The sequence below is a fragment of the Macroventuria anomochaeta genome (assembly GCF_010093625.1).
Source record: "Macroventuria anomochaeta strain CBS 525.71 unplaced genomic scaffold BU25scaffold_44, whole genome shotgun sequence".
Lineage (NCBI taxonomy): Eukaryota > Fungi > Ascomycota > Dothideomycetes > Pleosporales > Didymellaceae > Macroventuria > Macroventuria anomochaeta.
The window spans coordinates 264,353-291,095 of NW_022985405.1; the positions used below are offsets into that span (position 1 = coordinate 264,353).

The 26,743-nt window shown below is 52.5% G+C and overlaps 12 protein-coding genes across 12 annotated transcripts; 6 read left to right on the top strand and 6 right to left on the bottom strand.

The window, feature by feature from the left end:
- Positions 1-1,522: 1,522 nt before the first annotated feature.
- On the top strand, positions 1,523-2,201 carry BU25DRAFT_434854 (uncharacterized protein; the record flags this gene model as incomplete). The annotated part of the gene is made up of 2 exons (XM_033708877.1): positions 1,523-1,837; positions 1,893-2,201. The coding sequence occupies 2 exons, from the start codon at positions 1,523-1,525 to the stop codon at positions 2,199-2,201; spliced, it is 624 nt and encodes a 207-aa protein (XP_033556738.1).
- Positions 2,202-3,020: 819 nt separating this feature from the next.
- BU25DRAFT_352073 (uncharacterized protein) lies at positions 3,021-3,766 on the bottom strand (the record flags this gene model as incomplete). The annotated part of the gene is made up of 2 exons (XM_033703386.1): positions 3,021-3,440; positions 3,512-3,766. 2 exons carry the CDS (start codon positions 3,764-3,766, stop codon positions 3,021-3,023), a joined length of 675 nt encoding a protein of 224 aa, XP_033556739.1.
- A 1,059-nt stretch (positions 3,767-4,825) lies between these two features.
- BU25DRAFT_434856 (uncharacterized protein) lies at positions 4,826-5,687 on the bottom strand (the record flags this gene model as incomplete). The annotated part of the gene is made up of 2 exons (XM_033708878.1): positions 4,826-5,024; positions 5,092-5,687. The coding sequence occupies 2 exons, from the start codon at positions 5,685-5,687 to the stop codon at positions 4,826-4,828; spliced, it is 795 nt and encodes a 264-aa protein (XP_033556740.1).
- A 607-nt stretch (positions 5,688-6,294) lies between these two features.
- Positions 6,295-7,092, top strand: BU25DRAFT_415265 (ribosomal protein S8). Its single transcript, XM_033707499.1, has 2 exons — positions 6,295-6,477; positions 6,696-7,092. The coding sequence occupies exons 1-2, from the start codon at positions 6,345-6,347 to the stop codon at positions 6,953-6,955; spliced, it is 393 nt and encodes a 130-aa protein (XP_033556741.1). The 5' UTR covers positions 6,295-6,344; the 3' UTR covers positions 6,956-7,092.
- A 612-nt stretch (positions 7,093-7,704) lies between these two features.
- BU25DRAFT_495068 (oxysterol binding protein 1) lies at positions 7,705-11,888 on the top strand. Its single transcript, XM_033711824.1, has 4 exons — positions 7,705-7,887; positions 7,974-9,241; positions 9,289-10,619; positions 10,670-11,888. The coding sequence occupies exons 1-4, from the start codon at positions 7,880-7,882 to the stop codon at positions 11,834-11,836; spliced, it is 3,774 nt and encodes a 1,257-aa protein (XP_033556742.1). The 5' UTR covers positions 7,705-7,879; the 3' UTR covers positions 11,837-11,888.
- A 190-nt stretch (positions 11,889-12,078) lies between these two features.
- Positions 12,079-13,003, top strand: BU25DRAFT_452066 (uncharacterized protein; the record flags this gene model as incomplete). The annotated part of the gene is made up of 2 exons (XM_033709780.1): positions 12,079-12,467; positions 12,646-13,003. The coding sequence occupies 2 exons, from the start codon at positions 12,079-12,081 to the stop codon at positions 13,001-13,003; spliced, it is 747 nt and encodes a 248-aa protein (XP_033556743.1).
- A 603-nt stretch (positions 13,004-13,606) lies between these two features.
- On the bottom strand, positions 13,607-14,627 carry BU25DRAFT_352114 (putative oxidoreductase ucpA; the record flags this gene model as incomplete). Its single annotated transcript, XM_033703389.1, has 3 exons — positions 13,607-13,700; positions 13,754-13,832; positions 13,886-14,627. The coding sequence occupies 3 exons, from the start codon at positions 14,625-14,627 to the stop codon at positions 13,607-13,609; spliced, it is 915 nt and encodes a 304-aa protein (XP_033556744.1).
- A 1,906-nt stretch (positions 14,628-16,533) lies between these two features.
- On the bottom strand, positions 16,534-18,559 carry BU25DRAFT_210871 (uncharacterized protein). The gene has a single exon (XM_033701197.1). It carries the CDS (start codon positions 18,281-18,283, stop codon positions 16,802-16,804), a length of 1,482 nt encoding a protein of 493 aa, XP_033556745.1. The 5' UTR covers positions 18,284-18,559; the 3' UTR covers positions 16,534-16,801.
- Positions 18,560-19,722: 1,163 nt separating this feature from the next.
- BU25DRAFT_352180 (carboxypeptidase Y-like protein A) lies at positions 19,723-21,409 on the bottom strand (the record flags this gene model as incomplete). The annotated part of the gene is made up of 2 exons (XM_033703393.1): positions 19,723-20,882; positions 20,938-21,409. 2 exons carry the CDS (start codon positions 21,407-21,409, stop codon positions 19,723-19,725), a joined length of 1,632 nt encoding a protein of 543 aa, XP_033556746.1.
- A 574-nt stretch (positions 21,410-21,983) lies between these two features.
- Positions 21,984-22,938, top strand: BU25DRAFT_352041 (Shwachman-Bodian-diamond syndrome protein; the record flags this gene model as incomplete). Its single annotated transcript, XM_033703383.1, has 2 exons — positions 21,984-22,050; positions 22,106-22,938. The coding sequence occupies 2 exons, from the start codon at positions 21,984-21,986 to the stop codon at positions 22,936-22,938; spliced, it is 900 nt and encodes a 299-aa protein (XP_033556747.1).
- Positions 22,939-24,219: 1,281 nt separating this feature from the next.
- On the top strand, positions 24,220-24,939 carry BU25DRAFT_352045 (uncharacterized protein; the record flags this gene model as incomplete). The annotated part of the gene is made up of 2 exons (XM_033703384.1): positions 24,220-24,521; positions 24,609-24,939. 2 exons carry the CDS (start codon positions 24,220-24,222, stop codon positions 24,937-24,939), a joined length of 633 nt encoding a protein of 210 aa, XP_033556748.1.
- A 797-nt stretch (positions 24,940-25,736) lies between these two features.
- On the bottom strand, positions 25,737-26,738 carry BU25DRAFT_434863 (ribosomal protein S13; the record flags this gene model as incomplete). Its single annotated transcript, XM_033708879.1, has 4 exons — positions 25,737-25,969; positions 26,019-26,224; positions 26,558-26,582; positions 26,735-26,738. The coding sequence occupies 4 exons, from the start codon at positions 26,736-26,738 to the stop codon at positions 25,737-25,739; spliced, it is 468 nt and encodes a 155-aa protein (XP_033556749.1).
- Between the last annotated feature and the right edge of the window lie 5 nt (positions 26,739-26,743).

Consider the following 26,743-nt stretch of genomic DNA (forward strand, 5'->3'; position numbering starts at 1 on the left):
AACAGGGTTCCAATCAAGTAACGCGCAACCCGAGTCCAGACCAAGACTTCGGGGAGCGCGACACGTGCAATTACGAAGTTGACATTATGATTTCAGCCTCAAGTTGGGCAGGGGTAACTGGTGGCTGCCATCGTACGACAACATTGCAGCAGAAGCGGTTGTGATCTTCTCGACAGCGAACACATGCCTGACTTCAAACATATTGAAGCACAGAAAGCGAACCCACTTACAAATGTCACAACAACAAGGCTGCTTGTTTGATGGATTCCAGAAGAGTGAAATCCACGTTCACTCACAGCTGCTTAGGTAAGTGCAACCTCCAGGATCCGCACCAGAAGAAAGTTCCACTTCACATTTCGGAGATTGCTTTCATCTCCTCAAACTTTTCGCCATGCTGCCGATTGCCGTAGTTTCTTGCGGAGAAGAGCCCGTCCGTGAAAGTCTTGGCCGACGAGACTGTGGTGATGTCATACCTCACTGGTCTTGAAAGGTCGACAATGAGGAATCCCTAGGTACCAACGTATCTTCTGTTCGCTTGTCTTGACTCTCACCAACCCCACTCAACACCATCACTTTCTTGCGCGATGTCTACAACATCTACGGCGAGTTGCTTTGAACCGTGGTGTGGGCAGAAGTCTGGGCTCAGCCAAGCCTTCCCCGCGCCTGAAGATTTTACTTTTCTCGTGACAGGAGCCCAGCGCAGGGTCGCTCTCTGCACGCTGGCCTGCCAAGAGGATCAGAGCTAGGCTACTGGCTCTCCACCTCACTTCCGCCCCACACAGCCACATCGACCTTCACGTCAAGGCCGAATGCGGTAACGACGCTCTCACGCTTGTCCGATTTCGAACTCGATGTAGGTTGGGGCCTCCCGCTTCTGGGCAGTAGGCGCTACGGAAACCAGACCATCCGTACCAAGTCATCTAGGCGATATATTAGGAGGCAATCACGGTTTAAAGGAACACAAACTCAGTAGTCTTGCTACCCAGGAGGAATGGTACGTCTGCATCTAATGCCAAGCAATCGTATTTTTGGCCCGCAGTCCATCGTTGTCATTCGCCGGAAGTTCAAGAGTCGGTCCCTGATATCCTCCCATTGGCTACACATGTGGGTATGGAGATCGTATGTCTGGGCAGCTTGACAGCGGGACGGTCTCCCAAGACTCACTTCACACCCATTGGGCACTCCCTCAAGGCAATCGCCGTGCTGTAGTGCTTACTACGTCCTACTAATGTGAGCCTCAATAAAATTCACAAGTAGCAGTCTTGGCTCCAAAGCCGCTCGAATCTCACTAAGGCACTAAACACCAACACCAAGACCCTACGACTTTTGCCCAACCCATCCCGTGGTACACCAACGTAATGGCACTCCTTACTGCTCGAGCAAGTTAGAATCTTATGGAACATGTAGAGGGGACCCGCGATGTTATAAATGAGGGCAGAAGTACCTCCCAAGAGTTCTCATCATCAGCCACTACAACTCTCACCTCCAACGATCACTACCACATACACAACACACATTCAAGATGCACTTCTCCGCATCTGCTTTCGTCACTCTTCTGACTGCGGCTCTTGCCGTCGCCGCTCCTACTGCTGAGCCCAACAACAAGTACACCGACAAGAAAATCAGCGACTGCAAGAAGGACCTCGACAACGAGTGGAACCAGAAGGATAACGAGTGGAAGAAGAATGAGAAGGCCTTCTACTTCGATGCCGAGTACATTGTCAAGGCCACACCAGACCAGGTCATCAACACCACCCAGATTCCCACACCCGGCGAGCCCGGCGCCAGGGGTCTATTCAAGTACGGCATCAACATTGCTGACAACACCATCTGCTACGTAAGCCTTCCTTCCCCTTCCATCTTACCACATTTCAGACTAACATATATATCAGAACATCACACTCTCCGGCGTGACCGGCGAGTACCAGTCCCTGGCCCTAACCTCAACGCACATCCACGAGGCCCCCAAGGGCCGCGCCGGACCTCCTCGCATTGCCCTCCCCAACCCCAAGGGTCCTGATGAGCGTCGCATCTCCACAGGCTGCCTGACTGGCCCCTTCAAGACCGGCATTCTCGCCAATGGCGTCGACACTGGTGACAACTTCCACGTCCGCCAGATTGTTGCTAACCCAGCCAACTTCTTCACTGACACTCACACTGCCAAGTTCGTCCCTGGTGCTGTTCGTAGTCAGCTCAAGTAAGCGTCTCGCGGTCTGCGGTTCGCTGCTTGAGTGTCTGATGTATTGATTCATGAGGACTCGGAGATTCGCATTAAGGTGCCCGTGGGGCGGTAATTGACACGGCTCAAGTCTCTGACTGGGTTTTTGTGTATAATGAGCCTTGATTCAGCATGATAAATTTTCACTACCATACCTTCAACCCTAGTTCGTGAATACTTGTAAGTGTCTTTACAGGATGTGATTAGCTTTCTATCTTACGCGAATAACTCAGCAGTAGAGCTAACGCCCTGCTAGCGTCAGACAACGTACCCAATGGAGCTATAGTGCAGTCAGACTCTCGTTGTCTAATAATAGCGGTTCAGAATATGAACGCTGCTCACGATACCATCGATGCTGTTGGCTGAGGATCGTTTCTTAGTGCTGGTGGTGCGTGCAGAGCATTCCGAGGTCTGAATAAATCGTTTGAGAGGAACTAATCGCTCACAAGTATATGAACATTGATGAGAGAGACATTCAATGTACAAGTGGGATCTGGTGAGAGAAAGCTCGCCCTATCCCTGATCCACTATTTCTTTCGTATACTCAAGCCCTGAGAACGTTCACATGGATACAAGGACAACCTTATATACGACGCACCACCAGATCAAAGGAGCACGACATAAGATGCATTTACACAAGACAGTACCAATACTCATTCAGATCCTGCGTACAGGATTCCTTGCGCCAAACGCCTCTCAATAAATCCCCAAAGTTTGAGTCAATTCAATAGCGGAACCCTTGTCCGGTTATCTGCAAGTAACGACGGCCAATCTCTGCCTAGAAACGAGACTCTTACAGCACTCACGGTGCATACGCCTTAGGAACGTATGAAAGCTCTGCAACACTCCCCTCTCCATCGACCCCACCATTCTTCTTCGCCTGCCTCGCCGCGTACTTATCAGCACCCCAGCACAAAAAGCTAAGCACCATGCTGAACCCCAGCAACAAAAACGTAATCAGCGTGCCGTACAGCGCAAATCTGCTCTCTCTACAGATCGATCCGAAGTTGCTATTGCCCATGTTGGACTGCAGGGACAGGTCTTGTTTAAGTGGGGACGAGTGCTGGTACTTGCACGCCCAGGTCTGGATGGTGTCGATGTCTGGGGTCTGGCGGTTCAGGATGTGGCTCCAGATGACGGAGATGAGGGTAAGGAGGAGACTCGGTAGAATAGTAGCCAGCGAAAGAGCGGCGCGGAGAGTGTGTTTCTGCTTCAGTTGCAACTGTTACTTGTCAGCTTTTATCCCTCTTCCTCTTCCTCTTGCTGAAGTGATTGGATATTGGAGGATCGTACACTAGGGATGAAGGCTGCGATGAGAAATGCGCTGGATAGCACGAGCGCAATCACTGATGAAGCGAGCAGCGCTTTTGTCCCGTGGATGTCGAAGTGCTGCGGCCACATGGGGAGCCACCAGGGATTGGAGGTTTGCTGCTTGTTGAAGACATGGAGAGTGTGTGCGCTTGTGCCGAGGATGGCGATACTGAATACGATGACGAGGGCTGTGAGGATGGTTTGCGCGAGGTGGAGGGGCGCTGGGTTGATCTTCATTTTGTCGGGTTTACGATTATGTCTCTTGTGATCGTGGAGGTGGTTCCGTGGACGCTGGCAGATGGCGACAACGCCGGTATGTAATAAACAAGATATAGTAATTGTTTGTATAGGAGTGCCTGACCCTTGAAATGAATGGATGACGAGAATAGAAGTTGCCTTTGTGTGCCTGAATATTGGTGATTTGAGGGGGGTCGACCATGCTTTAAAACGAGGTGGTCTCAGTCGTTGTTTCAAGCTCATCAATACCCCATGCAGGCATGTCAAGCCCCAAAATAGCTATACTGAGGTACAGAGTCGACGCTCATTTGCGTTGCCGCTTACCTTTGGTCGAGGCTCTGCGGTTGGCGACGCTGTACTCTTCAGCGCGTAGACGCATGTCGGCACCAAGAAGGGAGGTTTTGGTGTGTGAGTTGCAGCTGATCTTGCCGGATGGAGCCATTTAGCAGTATTATATCTTGAAGGCCTGAAAAAGGGCCTGCGATTCGTTCATGTAATCGTTTTTTGACGTGCAGTTAAGCACCGTGACTGTCGTGTCGCTCCGCTCGTAGCACAAGCTAGGATGCAAATGGCTATAAATGTGAAGGGCGCACACAAACTTGACGAATGAAAGCGAAGAAACGCCTGTCTGTGAGCATTGTCGAGCTTCTGAAACTAATGAATGCATGGACAGCGCTTCGAGGCATGTGAGCAGGGGCGTGCAGTTCGGCGCTTAGTGATGTGTGGGCCCTTGGTGACGCCGCGTAACGATTGGCTGAAAAACAAATTGCAAGATACGTACCAAAATGCAACACCAGAAATCGATCAGAAGCAAACAGTGCAGTGCAGAAGCTCTGTCTGGGCCACTGGAAGTTGTTGAGCAGATTGAAAGGTATAATATGACCAACGTTTACTCGAGCTTCGAAACTGTGTATAAGTGTCTACCTATATTATCAGTAACGCCGTAAATGCTCCAAATGCTCGCACTGCAATGGAGCCAACAAACAATAGACCGGAACTCAGCCGAACGCCCGTATTGCCGCCCCTGGAATGGCAAAATACAGCGATCAACTAGCGCCTCTAGAGTTGACCAGTGATGCCGCCGCCACTCCCGCCGAACCATCTTTGCTTCCCAGAGCTCTGCAGAGCAGGTGCCTTGCCCTTCTTCGCAGCTTGTAGAGGGTGATCCTTCTCCCACTTCTCGTCGGCTCTGAACGCGGTCATGGCATTCTCGAGGTTGAAGCCCGCTTGCTCGAGGTATAGAACGGCGACGTCATATCTGCGCATCGGTCAGCCTTCTATAACCTCTTTTATTCGTGCACATGGTGTGCAACAACAGCACCTACTCGGCAACCTTGCATCCTACCATGAACTTCCTTAGCTTGATCTTCTTGATCTCCTCCTCTTCACCTTCCAGCGGCCGAGGGCTGAGACTGACTCCACCCTTGTAGTACTCTCCTGGTATCAGTACTGTCCTGCGCGCCGCTAACAAATGGTCTGCAAACATCTTGTTCGTCCGGCGCAAGACATCTGGAGGTACACCATAGGCGAGGGATAACGATGCTATCGAGTCGTGGTTCTGGTCGACGAAGTGTAGGACATCGAGTGAATTCTCTGTGCTTGCGGCTTTCTCTAGCGGTAGCTGTGGAGCATTGTGTGCTGTGTAAGGCGGTAGATCGTCGTCCACTTTCTCGTCGACGTGTGGCGAATACGTAGGAGGATCGCGTAGACCTTGCGCTGGCAATGGGGAGGGACCGGTCGATATCTGGCAGAAGGGGCAATAGTTTGCGAATCGAGGGTTGTCAGTCAAGCAGCGCGCGCATATGGCGCGACCGCAACAGTCAAGCCGGCGCTCGAACTGTGTTGGCTTTTCGGTCTTCTCATCGTAGGTCGGAGGAATAGATGACAGCAATGTAGCGCAGGTACAGCAAGCTTCAGACATGGTGTACTCCCTCATGATGCAGAGGAAAGACTTGACGCTAGGAAACAGGATGCTCGTGAAAGGTATTGGGAGGCAAAAGCGAGAGATAGCACGTCATGACTAAGGACGTTGCGGACTCGCGGGAGCACGTGAGGGTGTGTCTATGATGGCAAACATCGAATCGAATGTCGCTAGTGTGTCGCATACATAACGCATAGGAGCGATTTACTGTACTTATGGATTTGATGCTCTCTGTACGCAGTGATGGTGATGTTCAAAGCTCAGGGTCGAGGTGGAAGGAGCAAGGCTCCACCGCGGAAAGAACGACCCTCGGCGCACAGTCCACGCCAAGCCCACTCGCTAGCCGAGCGCGAAATTGCACCCACATCGAACTTTTCCACCGCTGGTTACGCACATCTTTCGCTATCCCATCCGCATCCTCACGAGGTATGTTTTGTTTGTTCCGATGAGTGCCCTTCAGAGAGCCAGGGGAAGCAATCGCGCCTGTCCGAAAGGATAAGCCTGACACTGCTCCCCTCTGCGACAAGAGCTGAAGAACCCTCCAAAGCTGCTGGCTGAGGGCACTCTCCATGCTCTGGCATCTGGAGGCTAACCACAATTTCTGCGCAGATACCTCAGTCGCCCCTCGCCATTGAGAATCTTCGATAAACCGCCAAAATGGTCAAGACCTCCGTCCTCAACGATGCGCTCAACGCCATCAACAACGCCGAGAAGGCCGGCAAGCGCCAGGTCATGATCCGCCCTTCCTCCAAGGTCATTGTCAAGTTCTTGACCGTCATGCAGCGTCACGGTACGTCGAACTCCCTCTGTTGCGCATACATCTGGTTCTCTACCCCCTCTCCGGGCTGATAACTTCCCAATGATCATGTCTTCTCTACGGTCTTTGGGCTTTAAGTGTCCGGTATATCAACTGCGGAGAACTTACACATCCTCGGAACCCTTCCATGATGTCCGATGTTTAATTTTGCGCAACATACCAGATCTTCACAAAGCTAACGTTTGTGTCAGGCTACATTGGCGAGTTCGAGGAGGTCGATGACCACCGCAACGGCAAGATCGTTATCCAGCTTAACGGCCGCATCAACAAGACCGGTGTCATCTCTCCCCGTTACAACGTCCAGCTCCGCGATATGGAGAAGTGGGTCGTCAAGCTCCTGCCCTCGCGTCAATTCGGTTACATCGTCCTGACCACCTCCGCCGGTATTATGGACCACGAGGAGGCCCGCCGCAAGCACGTTGCTGGCAAGATCCTCGGTTTCTTCTACTAGACTAGTTTTGGATTGCGCGATGTGGAGGGATGCATATACCCGGGCTTAGCTAGGCACGAGAATTGTTTGGCTAGACAACCATCACGGCCATGCTAGACGAAAGAATGACCAAAAGTTCATGACAGTCAAAAAGACGCCATAATATCTATTTCTCCTCTGCTGTTGTGATGCTTGTGTTTGACCGCTTTTAAACCACTAGGAGTTGTGATTTGGAAGTAATCCACAGCACTCGGTGGTATACGGTCACTTCTTCCACCAGATCGATCTTGGCAATGTCTTTACGTCTACTAACAGTTCATACGAAACCGTCCTCTTTGCAGCCCTGCGTTCCTACAATAGCCCTTGCTCGGCCACCGTTGTTGCAATCATGAAGTTCTGTACATTGCCGAACCTGGACTTTGTCCATGTTACGCATGGACAAAGTCCAGGTTCTGCAGAGTCGGTACCCGAAAAACTGTTACTTGGGCAGGCTTGTACCAAGCATAGCAGACGCACGTGCTCGACACGTTTCGTTGCCATGCTAATGTTTTCTACACAGCAGTCAGTCTCTCGACGAACTGTCGCTGAGGGGCCGAGCGCAAGGCTGTGCTGCACACTGGGAGCAACCGCGCACGTGCGCGATATCCAACCCGTTGCTAGAGCGGGAGAAGGAAACTCTGTGATAGGCCCGAGACACGGGAATCCCAAAGCTATCTACGTCAGGGGTTGGACTGAAGCCCCGCTGCTACTGAACAAGTGCGAGCTGTGAACGTGAAGCAAACAAAGATCTAGCGCCTCGCTCGACTGGAGAATCAGCGACATACTATGCCTTTCGTCGTGCACACCTAGGAACCTCCACACCGTCTACCCCTCTATCCTCCACATTTAACCAGGCCGTGCTTCTTGGCCGGCAACGGGCGCCCGCCGTGCCCAATCACAGCCACCATGGAAGGGTGAGTGCCCCAAAGCCCGCGTGCTGTGCGACGGTGGGGGGACATGCACATGTCAGGCTCTGGCTGAGACTGACGTTTACCTGTAGACACAAGCGTTCCAAGTCGCAGAGCGTCAAGCACATGCTGAGTAGGGTGACCTCGAAGACGGAAGGAGGATCATCGACACCTGCAGAAGGCAGCACCACGAACACGGCCAACAACTCGCCGCCCAACTCGTCGCAAGCGTCGCTGAGCTCGCCAGTAACGGGCCACCAGCGCAGTCTCTCCAAGAAGCTGCCCCCGAATCTGCCGGCCACCATGTCGACAGCGGGCGGCCCCAGCGAGGGCAGCAGCAGCAGCAGCAGCAGCCAGCAGCCCGCATCCCCGACATCGCCCACGATCAAAGGTGGGTCGATTGAGCAGTCGGTCAAGCTGTTCCGCGTCTTCGAGTCTCTGCGCAACGGCGACACGGCAGCCATCTTGCGGGCCATCCGCGAACAGTCGGCGCCGGGCGACAGCGAGGGAGGCAGGACTTCGCTCCAGCTGCCCACTGCGCGCACTGAGGGCACTTCAATCCTGCATCTAGCTATCCAGTGCGCCGAGCTCCCCGTCGTTGAGTTCGTGCTGTCCAACGCGACGGCCACGCCAGACTCGCCCATTGATGTCAATGGCCGCGACCGCGACGGCAACACGCCTCTCCATCTCGCAGCCACGCTGGGTCGCGCTCCGGTAGTGCGACTCCTGCTCGACCAGCCGGGCATCAACGACTCCATCACCAACCACAACGGCCAGGCTCCTCTGGACCTCGCCCGCACGCCTGACATCTTCCAGCAGCTGCAGCTGGCCCGCTCCATCTTCATCGATACCAACGTGAAGAGGATACAGCAGCTGGTGGGTGCTGGAGACTTTGATACATTGGAATCAGTGCTGCAAGATGCGCGCGTACAGCGCACGCTGGATGTCAATGGTGGAGAGATTGCAACGGACCCAGTTGTCATCGATGCAGGAGGCACGCTCCTGCACCAAGCAGCCAAGAACAAGGATGTGAAGCTGGCTCAGCTGCTATTGCTGAACGGCGCAGACCCTTTTCGCCGTGACCGCAAGGGCAAGCTTCCGCAGGATTACACCAAGGATGACCGCACACGTGCTATTCTGAAACGCTCGCCTGCTGCCGCTGCTGCTCAGCGAGGCATTCAAGAGAAGACAATTCTTGCCGGTCAAGCGCAACCTGGGGCTCCTGCCGAAGGTGGCGTGGGCTCCAAGGAGTCGCGTGAAATGAAGGGCTACCTTAAGAAGTGGACCAACTACACAAGCGGCTACAAGTTGCGGTGGTTCGTGCTGGAAGATGGCGTTCTCAGCTACTACAAGCACCAGGGTAAGTTCTTGCGATAAAGAATCCTGCTTGTGAGCTAACTTTGGAAGATGATACCGGTTCTGCGTGCCGTGGCGCCATCAACATGCGCATTGGCAAGCTCTACATGGACCCGCAGGACAAGCAGCGCTTCGAGATTCAGGGCAAATCCTCAGTCAAGTATCACTTGAAGGCTAATCACCAAGTTGAGGCAAAGCGCTGGTACTGGGCTCTGAACAACGCCATCCAGTGGGCCAAGGACGAGGCCCGCGAGGAGGAGAAGCGTGCAACGCAAGACCAGGAAGCGCTGAAGCAGGCTAAGGTTGAGCTGCTCTCTAAGGAGGGTGACTCGTCCAGTCTTAGCAGCTCAAGAATGACGGGGTCGAGGAACCTGGCTCCTCCATCCTCCAACAACCTTGGTGTGCCACTCACCAGCCTCGACACGTCTTCGCGCTCCGCTGTCTCGTACACAGAAGACCCTGGGAGCGCATATGAACCCAGTTTGGGTGCGCCTGAGTTGGGCAGATATGCTAGCCACCTAGGTGCTCCCACAGTTGACGATGATGACGACGATGATTTCCACGACGATGACAGCAGCCACGAGGTAAAACCGCACAACAAGGACGCGTTCAACATCACGGCTCAATCTGCAAAGCTGCAACTCGACCTGCTGACTTCAGTCTCTTCTGCTTTACAGGCAGAGAAAGCGAAAAATCCCACGATGCAAATTGCCGACCCTGCCATGCTACAAGCCTTGGCCTCTTACGAGTCCGCCATTGGCAATCTCAAGGGGTTGATCGGAGATCTGCTACGCATATCGAGGGACCGCGACGCCTACTGGCAGTACCGCCTCGATCGTGAGGCAAATGTGCGCCGTATGTGGGAGGATAGTATGGCGAAGGTCGCGCGGGAGCAAGAGGAGCTCGAACAGAAGATTGGCGAATCCGAGGAGAAACGACGCAAGACGAAGAAAGCGTTGCGAGAGGCCCTCGAAGAGTACGAAGGTCCCGGACCTGCCGCCAAGGATGTTGATGAGTTTGTCGAAGCACCTGAGAATGAAGCACAACAAGAGGACCTAGCCCGGTCAAAGCCAAGGTTCTCGGGTCAGATCAAGAGGAAAGCCACTCTTGCCGACCTTGCAGCAGACATCTCGGATGATGAGTCGGAAGACGACGAGGAATTCTTTGATGCTGTGGGTGCTGGTGAGGTCGAGGTTATTGAGATGCCTGGGCTGCACCAGAGTGAAGAGAGGAAACCATCTGAAGCACCTGCTGCTGGCGCTATTGGTGACATCTTCGAACAGAAACATGCAGAGATCGCCACAGGGTTCAAGGGTTACGAGGATGGGCCGCGAAAGAAGCTTGCCATGGATGCCGACGATAGACCCAAAATCTCGCTCTGGGTAAGTTTAAATCACCACAACCTACCTATCAGATCGCTGACCATGTGCAGGGCATCCTCAAATCTATGATTGGTAAGGACATGACGAAGATGACTTTGCCTGTGTCCTTCAATGAGCCCACTTCTCTGCTGCAACGTTGCGCTGAAGACATGGAATACACCGACCTCCTGGATGTTGCCGCCGAGCGCGAAGACTCCAGCGAACGCATGCTCTATGTTGCTGCCTTCGCTGCCTCTGAGTACGCTTCAACCATCGGTCGTGTCGCAAAACCCTTCAACCCTCTCCTCGGTGAATCCTTCGAGTACGCCAGGCCCGACAAGGGCTTCCGCTTCTTTATTGAACAAGTCAGCCACCACCCACCCGTCGGTGCTGCATATGCCGAAGCAGCAAAATGGGACTACTACGGTGAGTCCGCCGTCAAGTCCAAGTTCTATGGCAAATCCTTCGACATCAACCCGCTCGGCACCTGGTTCCTACGCCTCCGCCCCGTCGCAACCGGTGGGAAGGAAGAACTTTACACCTGGAAGAAAGTCACATCCTCCGTCATCGGCATCATCACGGGCAACCCCGTGGTCGACAACTACGGGCCCATGGAGATCAAAAACTGGACCACCGGCGAAGTGTGCCAACTCGACTTCAAAGCGCGCGGCTGGAAAGCTAGCTCTGCGTACCAAGTCGTCGGCAAGGTGCTTGGCGCAGATGGCCGCGTCCGCTGGTCCATTGGTGGACGATGGAACGACAAGATCTACGCACGCTTCACGCCCGGGTTTGAAGACGCAGATATCGACAAGGGCGGCAAGGCGAGCAAACACGACGACAACAAAGCGTTCCTTGTCTGGCAGGCGCATGAACGTCCCACAGGTATCCCGTTCAATCTCACGCCCTTCGTCGTGACGCTCAACGACATCAACGACAAACTACGCCCCGTCGTCGCACCCACCGACACACGTCTCCGTCCTGATCAGAGGGCCATGGAGGACGGCGCGTATGATTTTGCGGCCACGGAAAAGAATCGCGTTGAGGAAAAGCAGAGAGCAACAAGAAGGAGGAGGGAAGAGAAGGGCGAGGAGTTTGTGCCGAAGTGGTTTTCCAAGACGAGGGATGCGACGACTGGCGAGGAGTACTGGGAGTTCAATCATCAGTATTGGAAAGTTAGGGATAGCGTTGCGAAGGGGGAGACGAGCTGGGATCAGCATGGGTTGGAGGATATCTTCTAGAGACTGGTAGCTTCTGAATATGTTGGTATTGAAAGGTTGAATAATGAAAAAGCAATGACTTGATTCGATTGAGCGGCGATTCGAGATGTGGTCGGTGTGTGATGCCATGTGAAGCGAATGTTGCGAACACATGAGCCGTCTCTTTGTGCCGCGCAAGCAGCAAACATTACAGAAACCTATATGAATATCTCCTTCTTTTCCCATCGCATTCTCAAATCCGGGCCCACACCACCAAGATCAACATGAGCGCTTCCCAAACTCACACGACATCACAACAGGCGTCTACAACTACATTCCCCACACACCTCCCACCCCGTCCACCAACCATCCAGGAGCGCGTCGGCCGCTGGTTGTTCCCTATCCATGTTGAGAGCTACCAAATGATGCCTACACGAAGTGCAGCAGCGGTACGGCCGGAGGAAAGGAGGAGGATTGATTGTGGTAGAAATATGAACGGAACTGGAAGCGGTGATACTGATGAAGAAGGACAAGGGGTGGAGATGATGGTAGCAGTGAGGGCACAAAGAAAACGCCGGCTTGCGTGCTTGATCGGGACACCGGTGTGTGTTGTTGCGGGTGTGGCGTTTGCGGTGGTTGTGTATGTCACGGTTGTGGACTCGGTGGAGTCGAAGTGAGTGATATGCATGTAGATGCATAGGGGAGGGATGTGGTGAGGCTGGAGGGGAAGGTGTGAGGTCAAAGGAAGATTGAAATCAATGCATACTTCACATACCTAACCGGATTCTATACAACACACCCAAATGTCGTCGGTATGCTACCACCCATCTTCTCTTTGAAGATACCATTAGCTTGCTCAAACTTCAACTCGTCCCCTGCAATCGACACTGCCTGCCCTTTGTACTCCTCCGGCTGCATCAGCGCCTGCGCAGCGAAGTAGCCGCCGATGGCAGCTTGGTTAGACGTGTGCTCAGACATGTCGTGCCACGTCCGGCAAATCCGTCATATCCCTCGAATAGAGATTCTTTTACAGATCCAATGCAGATAGTAGGGTCTGGAGATCTCGGTCTTGCGTTTACGAATGAGGTCGTCGTTCTTGGGGCTCAAGCTAGAGCTGGTTTAGGCAGCAAGCTAGACCTAAAAGAGTATGCATATCTCGAAAAACACGATCGCAGAGGGCCAAGCTTCTGCCACGGCAAACCGTACTGAAGAGTCCTCTTCTTCAGCTTCATCAATGTGACGGTTTATGGAGTGAAGAGGTCATGTCTGCCACGTGTGCTGGTGCAGTGCTCTTGCCTGTTCCAACAGCACTTTCTAGCTGCACGACAGATACGTCATGTAAACAGACCCTGATGGCCCGGTGAGAGAGACAGAACACTGAACAAGAAGAACAACAATATATACCGATTTTACTGCTTCACGCGGTTACCCCTGACTTACTGCCCTGCGCAGTTACACCTTCACTTATTGCATTTACTGCAACAATCAACGTAGCCTAATCTCTTCGCCCCAAAGGAAAAGATATCGACTTGCTAGATGGATCTGCGCGCCATAGGTGTCGAGCCAACAGAGCCGATCTTCTTTATTGTGATCCCTTAGGCTGTCAAGGAGGCTTGAAACGTAAACAGACTAAAAGCGTGAGAATCACAGCGCCTCGATTAAAGTCTCAATCTACTACCATTTAAAGTAGAAGGACCGCCAAGATTAATTTCTTGCAAGCGAAGTTCCCGATTCAACGAGATAGAGTGCCCAAGGCGCTCCAAAACTTGGCTTGAGGCTAGATTATGTCCAATTTATATTTCAGGCCGTACCTTAGACGATCAACTTCACCTTCAGCTTGTCACATTCCACAATATCCTCCTTCATCCCCTCCAAAGCATCAACATCCCACGTGGCACTCACGTACCTATAGAAAAGTCAGATTTGCACAATATCAAATTATCGCGCTCTTCAACATACCTCCCATTCAACCAGCCTCTCTCTTGACTACTCAACCACACAACAAACCCACCACACAGCTCTGGTGTATCGGTCAAATCTGTACAAGTAAGCACCTCTTCTGTCACGATCCACCGTATGTATGGAACTCACAATCTTTGATCTCCTTGATTTCGTTCGCCAGCTTCGTCACCACAGCACCAGGATGCATACCCACAACGTTAACCCCCTTTCCCCCATACTCCAATCCGACAAACTCGCTCATTCGCTGCAGCGCTAGCTTCGCAAGCGCGTATGAGCTGCCGCCCGGCACGACTGTGACGGCGCCGATCGAAGTGACGTTGATGACATTGACGTGCGAGTTGTGCGTCTCGGCGGTTTTGACCAACAGAGGTAGGAATGCGTGAAGAAGCAGCAATGGGCCTTTGAGGTTGACTTCGAGGACTTGCCAGTAGTCTTCTGGATCGGTGTCGCCGATGGGCTCCCAGGGGCGTGAGAGACCGGCATTGTTGATCAGAATGTCGAGACATCCTTCCTCTTCTCCTACTCTTCTTGCTAGATCTTTCACTGCGGCTCCGTCTGTCACACTGAGTGCCTCCTTCCTAACACGCACACTGGCGTTGGCTTTCTGAACGGCAGATTCGACTTCGTCTAACTCAGACGTCGTTCTTGCACAGATAATGATGGTAGCAACATTTGCGCGAGCATATTGAATGGCCATGGATCGCCCAATACCGCGGCCTGCTCCGGTGATTAACACGACTTTTCCGGGTTGCTGAAGGTTTGCGGTTTTGGAGACGTCAATGGCTGGGTAGATGTCATCATGTAGGCTTTTGATGCCAACGAAGTCGAAACCGCTGTCTGGGGGAAATGGCGACTTTTCTAAGGGTGCCATTGTTGAGTGCTACAGTACGGTTCGAAATGGTTGGGAATTGGAAATTCTCGATAGTTTGGTAGAGGAGATTGTCTTAGTCTTGGAGGTAGATGGTAGGGAAGAACTTTGATATAAAACTATACAAGTTATGATCTAGTCGGTCCACTACCGCGGGTCGCACTAGCGTCCCCTATTTGGCGCTATCTCGAATTGGTAATATGAGTGAACGGGGCGTTTGGTAGCAACACGAAACTTTTCCCACTCGAACACACGGCTCTTACTTATACCATCGCAAGACAACATTTTTATCGTCTTGAATAGATATTTCGGCTTCTGTCGCAGTTACACGCAACATGTTTTCTGCTTCTCGGCCTAACCCTCGGACATAAGCCCAGGACTTCATCAATCCCGAATACCGCATGACAAACACCATATATCTTTTTCGGCAGTGCGGTATCGTGCGACATATTTTCAGACTGATTTGAAATTGTCTCTATTTTGCAACGACCAAGCAGTCCGCGAATCCGTCACGCAGTCACATTAAGCTTTCAAGGTTAGCATCAAGCGGTAATAGATCTAGGTGTGATCGAAGTATCGCGTAGCATCCACCTAGGTTGTCTTTTTCTGTGAGTTTCACATATAGGGTGCATCCCTGTAATCATTTTGTAGGGTATGTATGTACGTCATCAAGGATAGGAACTCCACAATTCCGATGGGGCTACAAGTTCGATTTTCGGCAGTTGAGCAGATGTGCTCTGCCCACAACATGAACATTTTGATGTCTAAACGTAGCGTTGAAAACACCATAATCGAAGCATGGCTTAACCCTTGGGAAATAAGGCAGTGCTTGTACATTGGAAATTTGAACCAAAGGCTACTTTGAACTTCCGGGACGATAAACATATGGAGAAAAGCGCACAATTCATGGTACAGTATACTCAACCCGTATGTACATTCCCCTCGATCTTCTCACCCAAACGCATCGATTCTGTACTTTCCCATCACTCTCACTTTGACTATCCGTACTTAATCACCGAACCACAGACCACCGTCAGCATCGTACCTCCACCGACACTAAAAGTCACCCATACCTATACTGAGATACTCTGATACATCATGCTTCTTTCCTTGACTGTGGACTGCGGCTGCTCCTGCAGACTATCGTCCTCACATTGACGTTCCTGCTGTTGATTTCGCATCGTCGCAGCCGCTCCGCCGTTGAACAGAGGTGGATGGCGCACTAAAGCGCGATGGAAAGTAGTCATTTCAGTGCCATCGTTGGGTATCGAATTGGCTCTGCGGAAGAATCGACTCACGTTACGCTGCATGCGTTCCAGTGTTGTATAATATCGTGGCCCACCCCCCCCCCCCTGATTTTGCGCATAAATAATCTGCAACAGTGGCTGAATCCCACATGCCTTTGGTACACCAACCTTGATACCTTTTTAATCGCATGAAGGAGCTGAATCTGACAGTAGTAAGTATATATAGGTGTTGCGCCTTAAACGTAGGTGGCAGACCTAAATAGGGTGTAGAGGTGACAGGAGGGTAGGTAGGATAACGGTAGCGATGATAGCGATGATGTAAGGTTGATTATGTGCAGGCACTGTGAGTGGCTGTGAATGTGTGGTTCAGGGTCTAGCACGTGAGGAGCCCCCATATATATCTATACTCTTGACACACCCCGCGCTATGTCCTGTTAGTTCCCAAAGATAGGGGGAGGGGAGGGGGGCACGATATTGTACAACTCAAAATATAATGATTGTCAAGATGTACGAACCTCCCTGAACTTGGAACAGTGATGCAGACAGTGAGTTGATGCTGTTGGCCTGACTTGTAGAGTATCAAACCCGTTACAGTTTAGAAGGTGTAGAGTGGCTGGAGTCGGTGGAAGATGAGGAGTATGGAAAGAGGAAGGAGTGATTGGTGCATTGGTGTTGCAAAGGAAGGGCTATGGAGACATGACTTTCGTACATCGACATGAAAGAAGGTTAATTTGGCAATGAGCTTGTAAGATGCTACGAATAAGAAAGAGCTCTTGAAACGCAGAAATGTAGTGCTTTGCTTGACGTCTCGTTGTTAGTATACGAGGTCACGCAATGTGTTATCGTCGTCTTACTGTTAACCTAACGACTGGCGAGAGGGGTCCGTGACACTGTCATATGGGTCCCAGATAATTTCGACGTAGGCATCATTTAGCTATGGGAGGATCGATCGGTGGCGGGAGATCTGGGTCTCGAAGTGCTTCTGATTGCTTCTTCTGTAAGTGCTGATTCCACGGAGCGCCGCAGCTCGTTTCGATTACGGCGAGCCCGCTGTAGTGTGTAAGCATTCAGGCTCAGCGGTCGCGGAGAGCCGGAACGCTCCATCCGTGAGTGCTCTATCCAAGAGTAGCGCGGACCAGAAGCAACGGTGATGGTGTCGTCGACAGCCGTCTCTGCTTCAGAGATTCTCTCGCTTAAACTTGCACAGCCTGGGTAGTATCCGTCGAGATGACCATAATGAATTCCCATTCCAAAGAGGTCGAGAGAGCGTCCTCGAAGTGAGTTGACTTCCTCATATTGGAGCCCTTCTGTAGCAAGACTTGGCGTGATTGATTTCCCTACAGACACCGTGACAGGGACACGTCTCGAACTCGTGTGCCGATTCTTGAACTCGGTATATTTTGCTCGCACCCAGGTGGCCTTCTCTTTCTCAGTCAATGTACTCAAGTTTGTCGAATCATTCGCCAAAATTGCTAGGAATTGGGCTGCAGCATCACTTGGTGTAGCCGCAATGTCGACCGAACCAGGACCTTGACTGGGTGGTTCATGCAGGTAATCTCCCTCATGGGGCTGCTCTGGAACATTCGCATCCAGCACCTGGCTTGCATTCATCGTGTTCTCAGTCGACGTATGGTTTCTGACGGGCTGTTTGCCCCGACGTTTGGCCGATATCTTTGACTGTTTAATGATGCCAAGCCTGCGGCTAAGGTTTGCTCGATGAAGCGCAGGAAATCGCATTCCCAGACTCTCCTTCAGATGGGCGAGGTGCTTTTCTGTATGTAGTCCGTACTTCTGGCTAATGCTTGGCTGTACGGAGGGAGCCGTTGGGAAGTTTTCTGGCCCTTGTAGTGGCAGGGTCGTGATATTCTCGAACTGAGCTGAGCGTACTAAATCAACTGGCTGGTGCCTAGGTGAACCGTCGATTTCAGCATCATCGACTGGAGGGGCGCGCAAGGATTGTTGACGGGACGGTCCAGAGGATAATTCGGCGATCTCAGCTAATACAGGCGACAGAGTTGCAAAGGGAATCGTCGTCCGCACCATGTTGACGAGTGAATACCGGACCTCACTCGCCACAAGATCTGGTCTAGTGGAATTGATGGAGAGCAAGGAGAGCTGAGTAGCATTGCGACCTCCAATAGCGAGCCATTTCTCATTGCAACGTTGACATCTAAGGTCGGTAGTGACGTTGGGGTTGTGAGAAAGGTTCACTTTAAACCTTGCAGAGCTGTGGTGATGATGGCATCTTGAACAGTTGCCATGGAGGGTGAGGGTAAAGAGGCCATGTATTGATGGGGCGTAGGCATCGCTGCTATAGGACGAGGACGAATTGCGTCGTGCGGGGCCTGGACCAGAGAAATTACTGCTTCTATTTGAGCCGGAAGGCTGTGGATTGGCACCCGAGCTGGCCATGATGACCGTAGCTCAGCCGGAGCTTGTGGCCCTGCTCAAGGCCGTTGGCCGTGGTAGCTTTGTCTGGCTTAACCTCCGGTTAAACGCATTGACAGTACCGCCGAGGATGTTGGCTGAGGTCGAAATTCAGGATCCGTGGGTGCACCACGAAGAGTGGTAGGTGTATGCGCCACACGAGGCTGAACGAGAAGAGGGCGGAGATCTGCTAAGGCAGCAAAACCCAGCCTCGTGAGTAGTATTTAAAATCCATGCGGCTCTGCCAGTACATAAGCAGGAAATCGCATTTACCTACCTTTGAGCCTGACATTAATCGAAATGTGGTTACTGCAAAGTCATTTGTTGGGGGAGGACTTTGTGGCGGAGTGCATTGGTGACGAGCATCAGCCTCCACGAGCTGAAGAGCGGTGACACTGGAGGCCTAAGCATAAGAAAGCGAACAGATAAATTGTGTGAGCAGAAAGGAGAAACAGAAGAGAAACAAGTGCTCGAGCTGCAACTATCAAACCTTCCTTACGGGTGGTGTTCTTCAATCCTAACGTTCGCGACGGAACATAGGTGCATTGCTATGTGGAGGCTCAATTCTTCGACCGAGAGCGCGTTGCAGCGCACCCTCGCCTCTGTCTCAGCGTGCCAAAACGCGCAGGCAGCTACACGGTGTGAGTGTAAAGACGTAAATGCTGTCAAAATTATGTCACGGTCGTCCCGAAAGGGCAGAAGCGTAAGGTGAGGCATATTGATTCAGGTGAACCGCAGCATCGATTGCACAGCCCTCGCCAAAGCTGGGGCAGGCTGGAGGCAGATTGCGAATGCCGCAACGCGGAGGGCATCCTGCGAAGAACATTGTCGCTCAATTTCAAGAAATTACAATCGATTGTGTAAGTTGACGCGAAGATGCAAAGTCGCATTCAATTGGTGTTGATGACGGTGGTGTTGAAGGAATGGAAGAGAAGAGTGAGCGCGATGGAGACACCAAAGTAGACCCTGGCCGCACCTGAGCACCCATGCCTATTACGAAAAAGCTCCCAGCACCCAGCGCGACCTTTTCGTAGACCAAAGCGGAACATTGTGGTGCTTGTTAACTTTGAGAGCTCTCTTACCTATGATTAGTCTCTGTAAGGCGAGGGGTAATTCGGTGGATCCTAGACGGGGTCTGGCCTTGTATCATGGTATTCCGTTTTGCCAAGTTGGACATCTTGTTCTCAAATGATGCGCCTCTCAAAACGAGCTTCTTTGTAGGGTAATGACGCAACGATACAAGGTTAGGCATAATTGTTGTCAATGAATCATGGTGTGTTCTTTCAAATTGATGCTTATACGGGACTATCAGAAATCGCGCTTACGGGAATGCTTAGTGCATCTTAGCCAAAACATGCCTAGAGCTCGCTATACCTACAACCAGTTTACAATCTGGATGCTAAGGAAAATGTCAAGGAAAGCATCTACGACTCCCAGAAGTCACCAGACAACCACCTGTTGACCATCTCGAGAGAAGCTTCAGGCTGGTCGTAAGGCACCATGTGGCCACCAGCGTGCAGCCTCATGAAGGTGAAGTTGCCGCTCGACTTGACCTCACCGACCTTCTTGCCGTCACCGTCAATCTTGAAGTCCTTCATCTCGGCCTTCTTGTACTCCTTCTGGCCGGGCCACTCAAGGGCCTCAGTCCAGGCCTTGTTACCGAGCCAGTTGCAGATGTAGTCGGCGTCACCAGCGTAGACGAGAACGGGGATTTCCTTGAGGATACCGGGAACGACTCGGTGGAAGGGTTTCATCCAGTCACCACCAAGAAGGAAGTTGCGGTTGATGTCGAAGTTACAAGACTCGTAGTTGCTGACCTCAGCGCCGACGGCCTTCATAACCTCCTTCTTGTTGAGGAAGCCCTGGATCCAGTCAAGCTCATCGTAGCAGAGGCTGTTGCTGCCGCAAGGCTTGCGAACATCGTAGACGTTCTGACCAGTACGCTGGTAAGGTCCGATCATAGCGTTGTTGCAGTAGATGGAAGCAGGCACACAGCTCCAGACAGACTCGGAGTTGTAGCAGTTCTCAATCAAGCTGAGGCAGCGGGGAAGAGCGTTGTCCATGGCCCTGCAGGAGCTCTCGTCCAAGACGGCAGGCCAGCCACCCTCACCACAAGCCATAGGGCGGTACTCGGGGTATTGGGTGAGACCATCGGTGAGACCGTTGCCGATCAGGACAGACTGGAGGTTGATGTTGCGCTTCTTGTGAGACAGAATCTCAGAGGCGAAGACGGGGATGTAGTGGCCAGCGTACGACTCGCCAGAGATGTGGAAGCTCTGCTTTGAGTACTCAGGGAACTGCTTGAAGAAGAGTGTGAGCAGGGCGTAAACGTCCTTGCCAGCGGCAACTGTGTTGCTGACAGAGCCACCGGAGTATGAGTAACCAACGTTGACGGGCTGGTCGAGGAAGATGACGGAAGCATTGCTGTTCCACGAGTAGTCGTTGTGCTTGATCTTCTGGTCCTTTGTGATGGAAGCGGGGCCAAGCTCCATGAACAGACCTGTCAGCGAGGAACAGCCAGGTCCGCCGTTGAGCCAAAGCACTACGGGGTCGTTCTTGGGGTCGTTGCGGGACTCGAAGAACCCTAAGAGATGATAAGTGACTGTGGGCAAATGGGTGGCCATCAGGGTGCTACTTACAGTAAAACAGGTGCTTGTCCTCCTCCTCATCGTCAAGGTAACCGCTGTACTGCTTGACCTTGTCGACGCCGAGGACACTTGGATCGACGTGCTTCGCACGCAAGCTGTAGTTCTCAAGCTTGCCATCGACCTCGCGCTCCTTCTCGCCGTTCTCGTTCTCAACCCAGACACTCTGCACGTCAGCGCCCTTGACGACGTAGTCCCACTCAGAGTCGTGCTTGCGAGTGTGTGGCTTGGGGTTGGAGAAGAAGGCGGCCTTCTCCATCTGCTCAGGGAACATCATGGCGACTTCATCCCAGATGGCGCGTGCCTCGCCAGTGAGCGACTTGAGGTTCTCCTCGAGGTTCTGCAGCGGCTTTGTCCACGAGCTGGTGTCAAAGCCCTTGAAGGACTCAGGAGCCTTAAGGACCTGCTGCTGCGGGATAGCAGCGGACGCTGCTCCAAAGAGCAGGGCCGAGGTAGCTACTTTCATGGCGATGTACGATAGAGCTTCCGGAGCCCAACGATAGCTGTGTGATGAAGAAGGAATGGCCCAATGAAGTGAATCAAAGGGAATGGATGTATGGGGAAGGGGTTATGAGCAAAAAGAGATGTGGGGAGGATGGGGTATGAGAGATGGAGAGTGTTGGAGTGATGGGAGCTTGGTGACCCAGGCAACCTCCAGCCACTTCAGTGACGAAGCTAGGCTTATCAGCTGCAGGGCTAGTCCGAGCGCGGGCAGCTCACGAGGCCGAACCATTAGCGTTTCAAGATGCCCTGGCGGTTATGGAAGCTCTTCCCGAACGCCTCATTGTTACATCTAGGCATCATCGTCTTTGAGCATGTGATGCCAGAGCTTGGATCTTGCATTCCTGCTGCCGCGTCCCGTCCATTGCCCCGTGAAGCCTGAAGTTTGGGGCGTTCCTGCATGGCTTCCAGATTGGGCCTAGCGCGCCTCCGTGAGTCGAAACGATGTCATCCATCCCCGCGCCGTCCGTGCGCAACTTTTATATCTGCGCGGCAACACGTTTGTGCACTATCTGATACAGTGAACACGAGTGCACAAAATGCCTATTAACCAGCCATCAAATCAGATCAAGCTCACCAACGTCTCGTTGGTGCGCATGAAGAAGGGTGCGCATACACCCCCACTGATATTTGTTGCTGAACAGTCACTGACGCTGCGCAGGCAAGAAGCGCTTTGAAATCGCCTGCTACAAGAACAAGGTCCTCGAGTGGCGCAACAAGATCGAGAAAGATCTCTCGAATGTCCTCCAGATCGAAAACGTCTTCCTCAATGTCAGCAAAGGCCAGGCGGCACCGAAGGCCGACCTCGACAAGGCGTTTGGCAAGAAGCCCATGGAGGAGATCATCCTAGAGATCTTAGATCATGGCGAACTACAAGTTGGAGAGAAAGAGCGCGGTGCCGAATTAGAGCGCACGAAGAACGAAGTCATCGACATCGTTGCAGGCAAGCTGGTAGACCCCAGGACGAAGCGCGTCTATACTACAGGCATGATAGAGAAGGCGTTGGATCAGCTGAGCTCGCAAACTCAGGCGCAACAGCAAGAACATAAGGCAGGGACGGAGACACCAGATGGTGAAGAGAAGGGCAAGGCTGCAGCATTGCCCAAGTGGAGCGGTATCGTCACAACAAAATCTGCCAAGTCACAAGCCTTGTTCGCCATGAAGGCTCTTATCGCCCACCAGCCGATCCCGGTCGCACGAATGCAGATGAAGCTGCGGGTCAGCTGCCCCACCTCGGTGCTCAAGCAGGCCGTCAAGAGCGCACCGAAAGCACAGGCAGAAGGTGAAGAGAAGGCAACCACCGGCACAGTCAAGGACACAATATTGGCGTTCATGGAGAAGGTCGAGAGCCAGGACACCATGGGCGCTGAGTGGGAAGCTGTCGGTCTCGTCGAGCCTGGTGCGTTCAAGGGCCTTAATGAGTTTATTGAGAGCCAAACCAAGGGCCGAGGAAACGTCGAGGTCATGGAAATGGCTGTTGGCGCCGACGATTGAGTGGTGACACGTTGAGGGGCGAGCTGTGCGCAGCAGTCTCTACCTCACGTGTATGCAGTCGGTCGCCTCATTGCATCGTGCCTGAGCGCCTGAAGACCCTCCACCTCCAGGGCACCGAACCGAATTCGAGTTCGTTTAGGCACATATGCGTGCCCCTTCCCCATCCGCCGGCCCGACCCACACAAAACGATACCCAACGATATCCGGTCTTCGAGACAAGGGATTTCGGCAGTACCGGGCAGACGTGCGATTCATCAGGCCTTGGGGTACCTCCAGGCACTCAGGGTTCGCGCTTAACTGTGTTCGACACTAACTACGGTTCTATGGTTGTTCCCCCCCCTTGCAACAGGTGAGATGTGCACATACATTCAGCAATTCACACTATTCTTACCCAAAAAAGCACTTTTCCTTCAGTCACTTTCCATTGCCTATGCTCATACACTACCGTGTGCTCCCACTTCCAGCAAGTTTACCTCCACCACTCAGAGCTGGCTATTCCATCGTTATGCATCCTTCGTGCGTTGGCGCCAGTCTATCTGCTGATTAGCGAATAGCATTTGAGGCTGCATGCACAACCATCCCCTGCTCACCACGTCACTCCGCCAACGTCGCGACTCTCTCACGGTATCTCGAAGTCGCCTGACTTCCCGACTATTCTATAGCACAGTCAGCTTTTCCGGGACGATCCGCAGCCATCGCACAATCGTTTGCAATCGTTCTGTGAAGTCGTTATAAACCTCCACGTTCAACTCCTTGACTCGTTTTATTTCCATTCCTACACCTTGAGCGGAGCGGCACTCGATGCTAATTTCCTTTCGAATCTTCAGTCCTGGTCAGAAGCATTTCTTTCGGTGTCCTCTCGCCGTATCTCACCCGAACTATCTCCTCCACACAGAGTTCAATGCAGAGTGCGTTGTCCCCCCAACGCACTGCATCTCATCTATTGTCCGTCCATTGGCATCTTAAACCCCTTCCCCGTATTCCGTGAATGTGGACATTAGCGTCCTGTAAAGCGCCTCATCGGGTGCGTGGGCGCGTGGTGTGGTTGCATATCGCCCTGCAGGGCCAGCGAAACGGCCGCATAGGTGTCCTATGGTGTGCGATGGAAGGACATGGTGTAAAGAAAAAGAGAATAAGAAACCCACTAGCGGCAGCCTTGACGGGCAGGCTTAGGCCTTCATCTTCCTCACTATCCTTCCCTCTCCAGGAGAGGTCAGCTACTTGACATTGTTCATACCCTATTCACGGCTTCAGCTGCACTGCATCGGACCAGCAGCCATCATGGCAGCCTTCCTTGCAGCACCACCGCGGACACCAAGCCCAAAGGTCCGCATACGTTCACAGTCATTCTCTTTCGACTCACCTTCATCGATCAGTAGACTTAACGCCTCAACTCCCATCGAGGAATCACCTTTCTCAAAATCCACCGGCAGTATCAATACCGCAAAGACAGTACCTCAGCACCATGTCCTCCTGCCGCTCAGAACCAAGATGAGCGATGAGAGCATGTCGGATACAAGTAGTGCTATGTCAATCTCTACAGCAAGCTCACCCACGAAGTCTGAACATAGTGTGGAGTTACAGTACTTGCCAGAGGGAGACGCAGAAGACGAAGATACGGACCAAATCATGGATCTACCGGAGGGGAACCTCCTCGGTCTCTTTCAGAGCTCACGTGCGCCTCGACCCTCAGACGCCCTGTCTTCCCACCCGCCTACCAAGCGCGCCCGCCTCTCTCCACCACACCTCAGCCTTCCGCCTCTCTCGTCGGACATAACTGATATTAGCCCTACCTCGCCATTTGCCTTCCAAGACCCCGCCTTCCCTATGACGTCCCCGTGGCTTGTAAGGGTTGTACTGGATTTGTACGATGTTCATAGATTGAGCTGGATGGACATCGGCGATGTTGTGGGGAGAATATATGGAGTACAGACAGGTAGTGCTGAAGTGCTTAATATCTTGAGCGGGAATGGGAGGGTGAGGAGGGTGTGGTGGGACTAAATCCCTGATGGGATGAGGTGTGTGGAGAGGGAGAGACAGCGTGGTCGATGAGTTCACGCCTCTGGTGAGGGTTTCCATCCGTCACTTTTGATTCGGTTCGCCACTTTTGCCATTTCCTGGTGCACGGGTTTTCTTATGTGCATGTCTTCGGCGCTTTTTTTTCACGACACGAACGAGCGAGTACGACTTACGACTTGACGACACGGTTATGGCATGATGGTTACGACTGACGACTTATGATTACGACCTCACGACTAGATGGCTCTGTTGTACTATGTAGAGTACTCGAGATTCAATTGCATTTGGGTAATTACAATATCGCATTTCCTGAGATGAACCACAACAATGTCGATACGGGTTAATGCAGTGAGATCACGCATACGGGATCGTGCATCATGCGCCTCGACAACAGCTGTCATGTCTTGAATGGCTGCAGATGCAAGATGCAATAGCCGCTTTCGAAGAGCGATGCAGTAGTGTCGAATGTTCGATAAGGCTTGATAGCGTCGTGGTGCCACTCGGAGACCTAAGCATACATGGTCAAATTGTGTGAGGCAGAAAAGCATGCAAAGTGAACTAACAGACACAGTGAAGATTGGAATCGTTGGTAATTTTTGGTACAGGCTGTATTTTCAACCTTACCCTTTCCTTTCGCCATCCACCGTTGAGCTTCATATGAAGTGTACATTCCAGCCAATGAATGCCACTGATGAACACCGTAAGTGCTCGATCCGTTTCGTAAAGCCTTGATACACCACACAAGCCCGTAGCTGACCCCAGCTGAGAGCGCATAATATTTAGCCCTTCTTCTTGGAGACACCAACGGTTCGGCCGCGGCGACCAGTGGTCTTGGAGTGCTGACCACGGACGCGGAGGCCCCAGTAGTGACGGAGACCACGGTGAGCACGGATCTTCTTGAGGCGCTCGAGGTCGTCACGGAGCTTGGAGTCGACACCGTTGGCGAGGACCTGAGTGTCCTTGCCGTCGACAATGTCGCGCTGCCTGTTGAGGAACCAGGTCGGGATCTTGTCTGTGGAGCGTTAAATCAAGGAGTTGTGAAGAGATAAGGTACAACATACACTGCAGAGGGTTCTGGATGATGGTGACAATGCGCTCAAGCTCCTCAGAGGTGAGGTCACCGGCGCGCTTGCTCAGATCAACATCGGCCTTCTTGCAGACCAAGTTGGAGTAGCGGCGACCGACACCCTTGATCTTGGTCAAGGCGTACATGACCTTCTGCTTTCCATCGACGTTTGTGTTCAACAAACGGATGATGTACTGGAAGCTGTGGCAAGTCAGCATTGCTGTTCAAGCACACGCATTATAGTCAAGATGTGCATTCGTCGGGCTCCTCAAAGGCTTTCGCCCATTGAGTCTGCCACGCCGATGCAAGCACCTCTCCCGTTTCCAGACAGTATGCTAGTCCTCCACCATTGTGTATGTTGTGTTCATTGCCACGACGGTCGGTGTTGAGTTCCTCCTCTTTCAGCATGCTGTCGAAGATCGAGGAAAGGCCTAGCATCGAGTGTCGGGCTCAGACGGGCGCAGGTGCGATAGCGAGGGCGCGCGAGGAAGGCATCGTTGGCGATTTCAAGGCAACGTGTTGCTGGGAACGTACTTAGACTTCTCTCCGGAGACGAGCGCTATGAAACTGTCAGTTTGTCTGCTCGAGATAGACTGCTTGCGATCTGCAAATTTGCGATCTCGCCTCCCGGACACTCGAGAATTTCGCGGTGCCCAGGAAGATAATATCGCATTGCAGAAATGTGTGAGACACGGTAGGGCTTATACTCACACATGATGG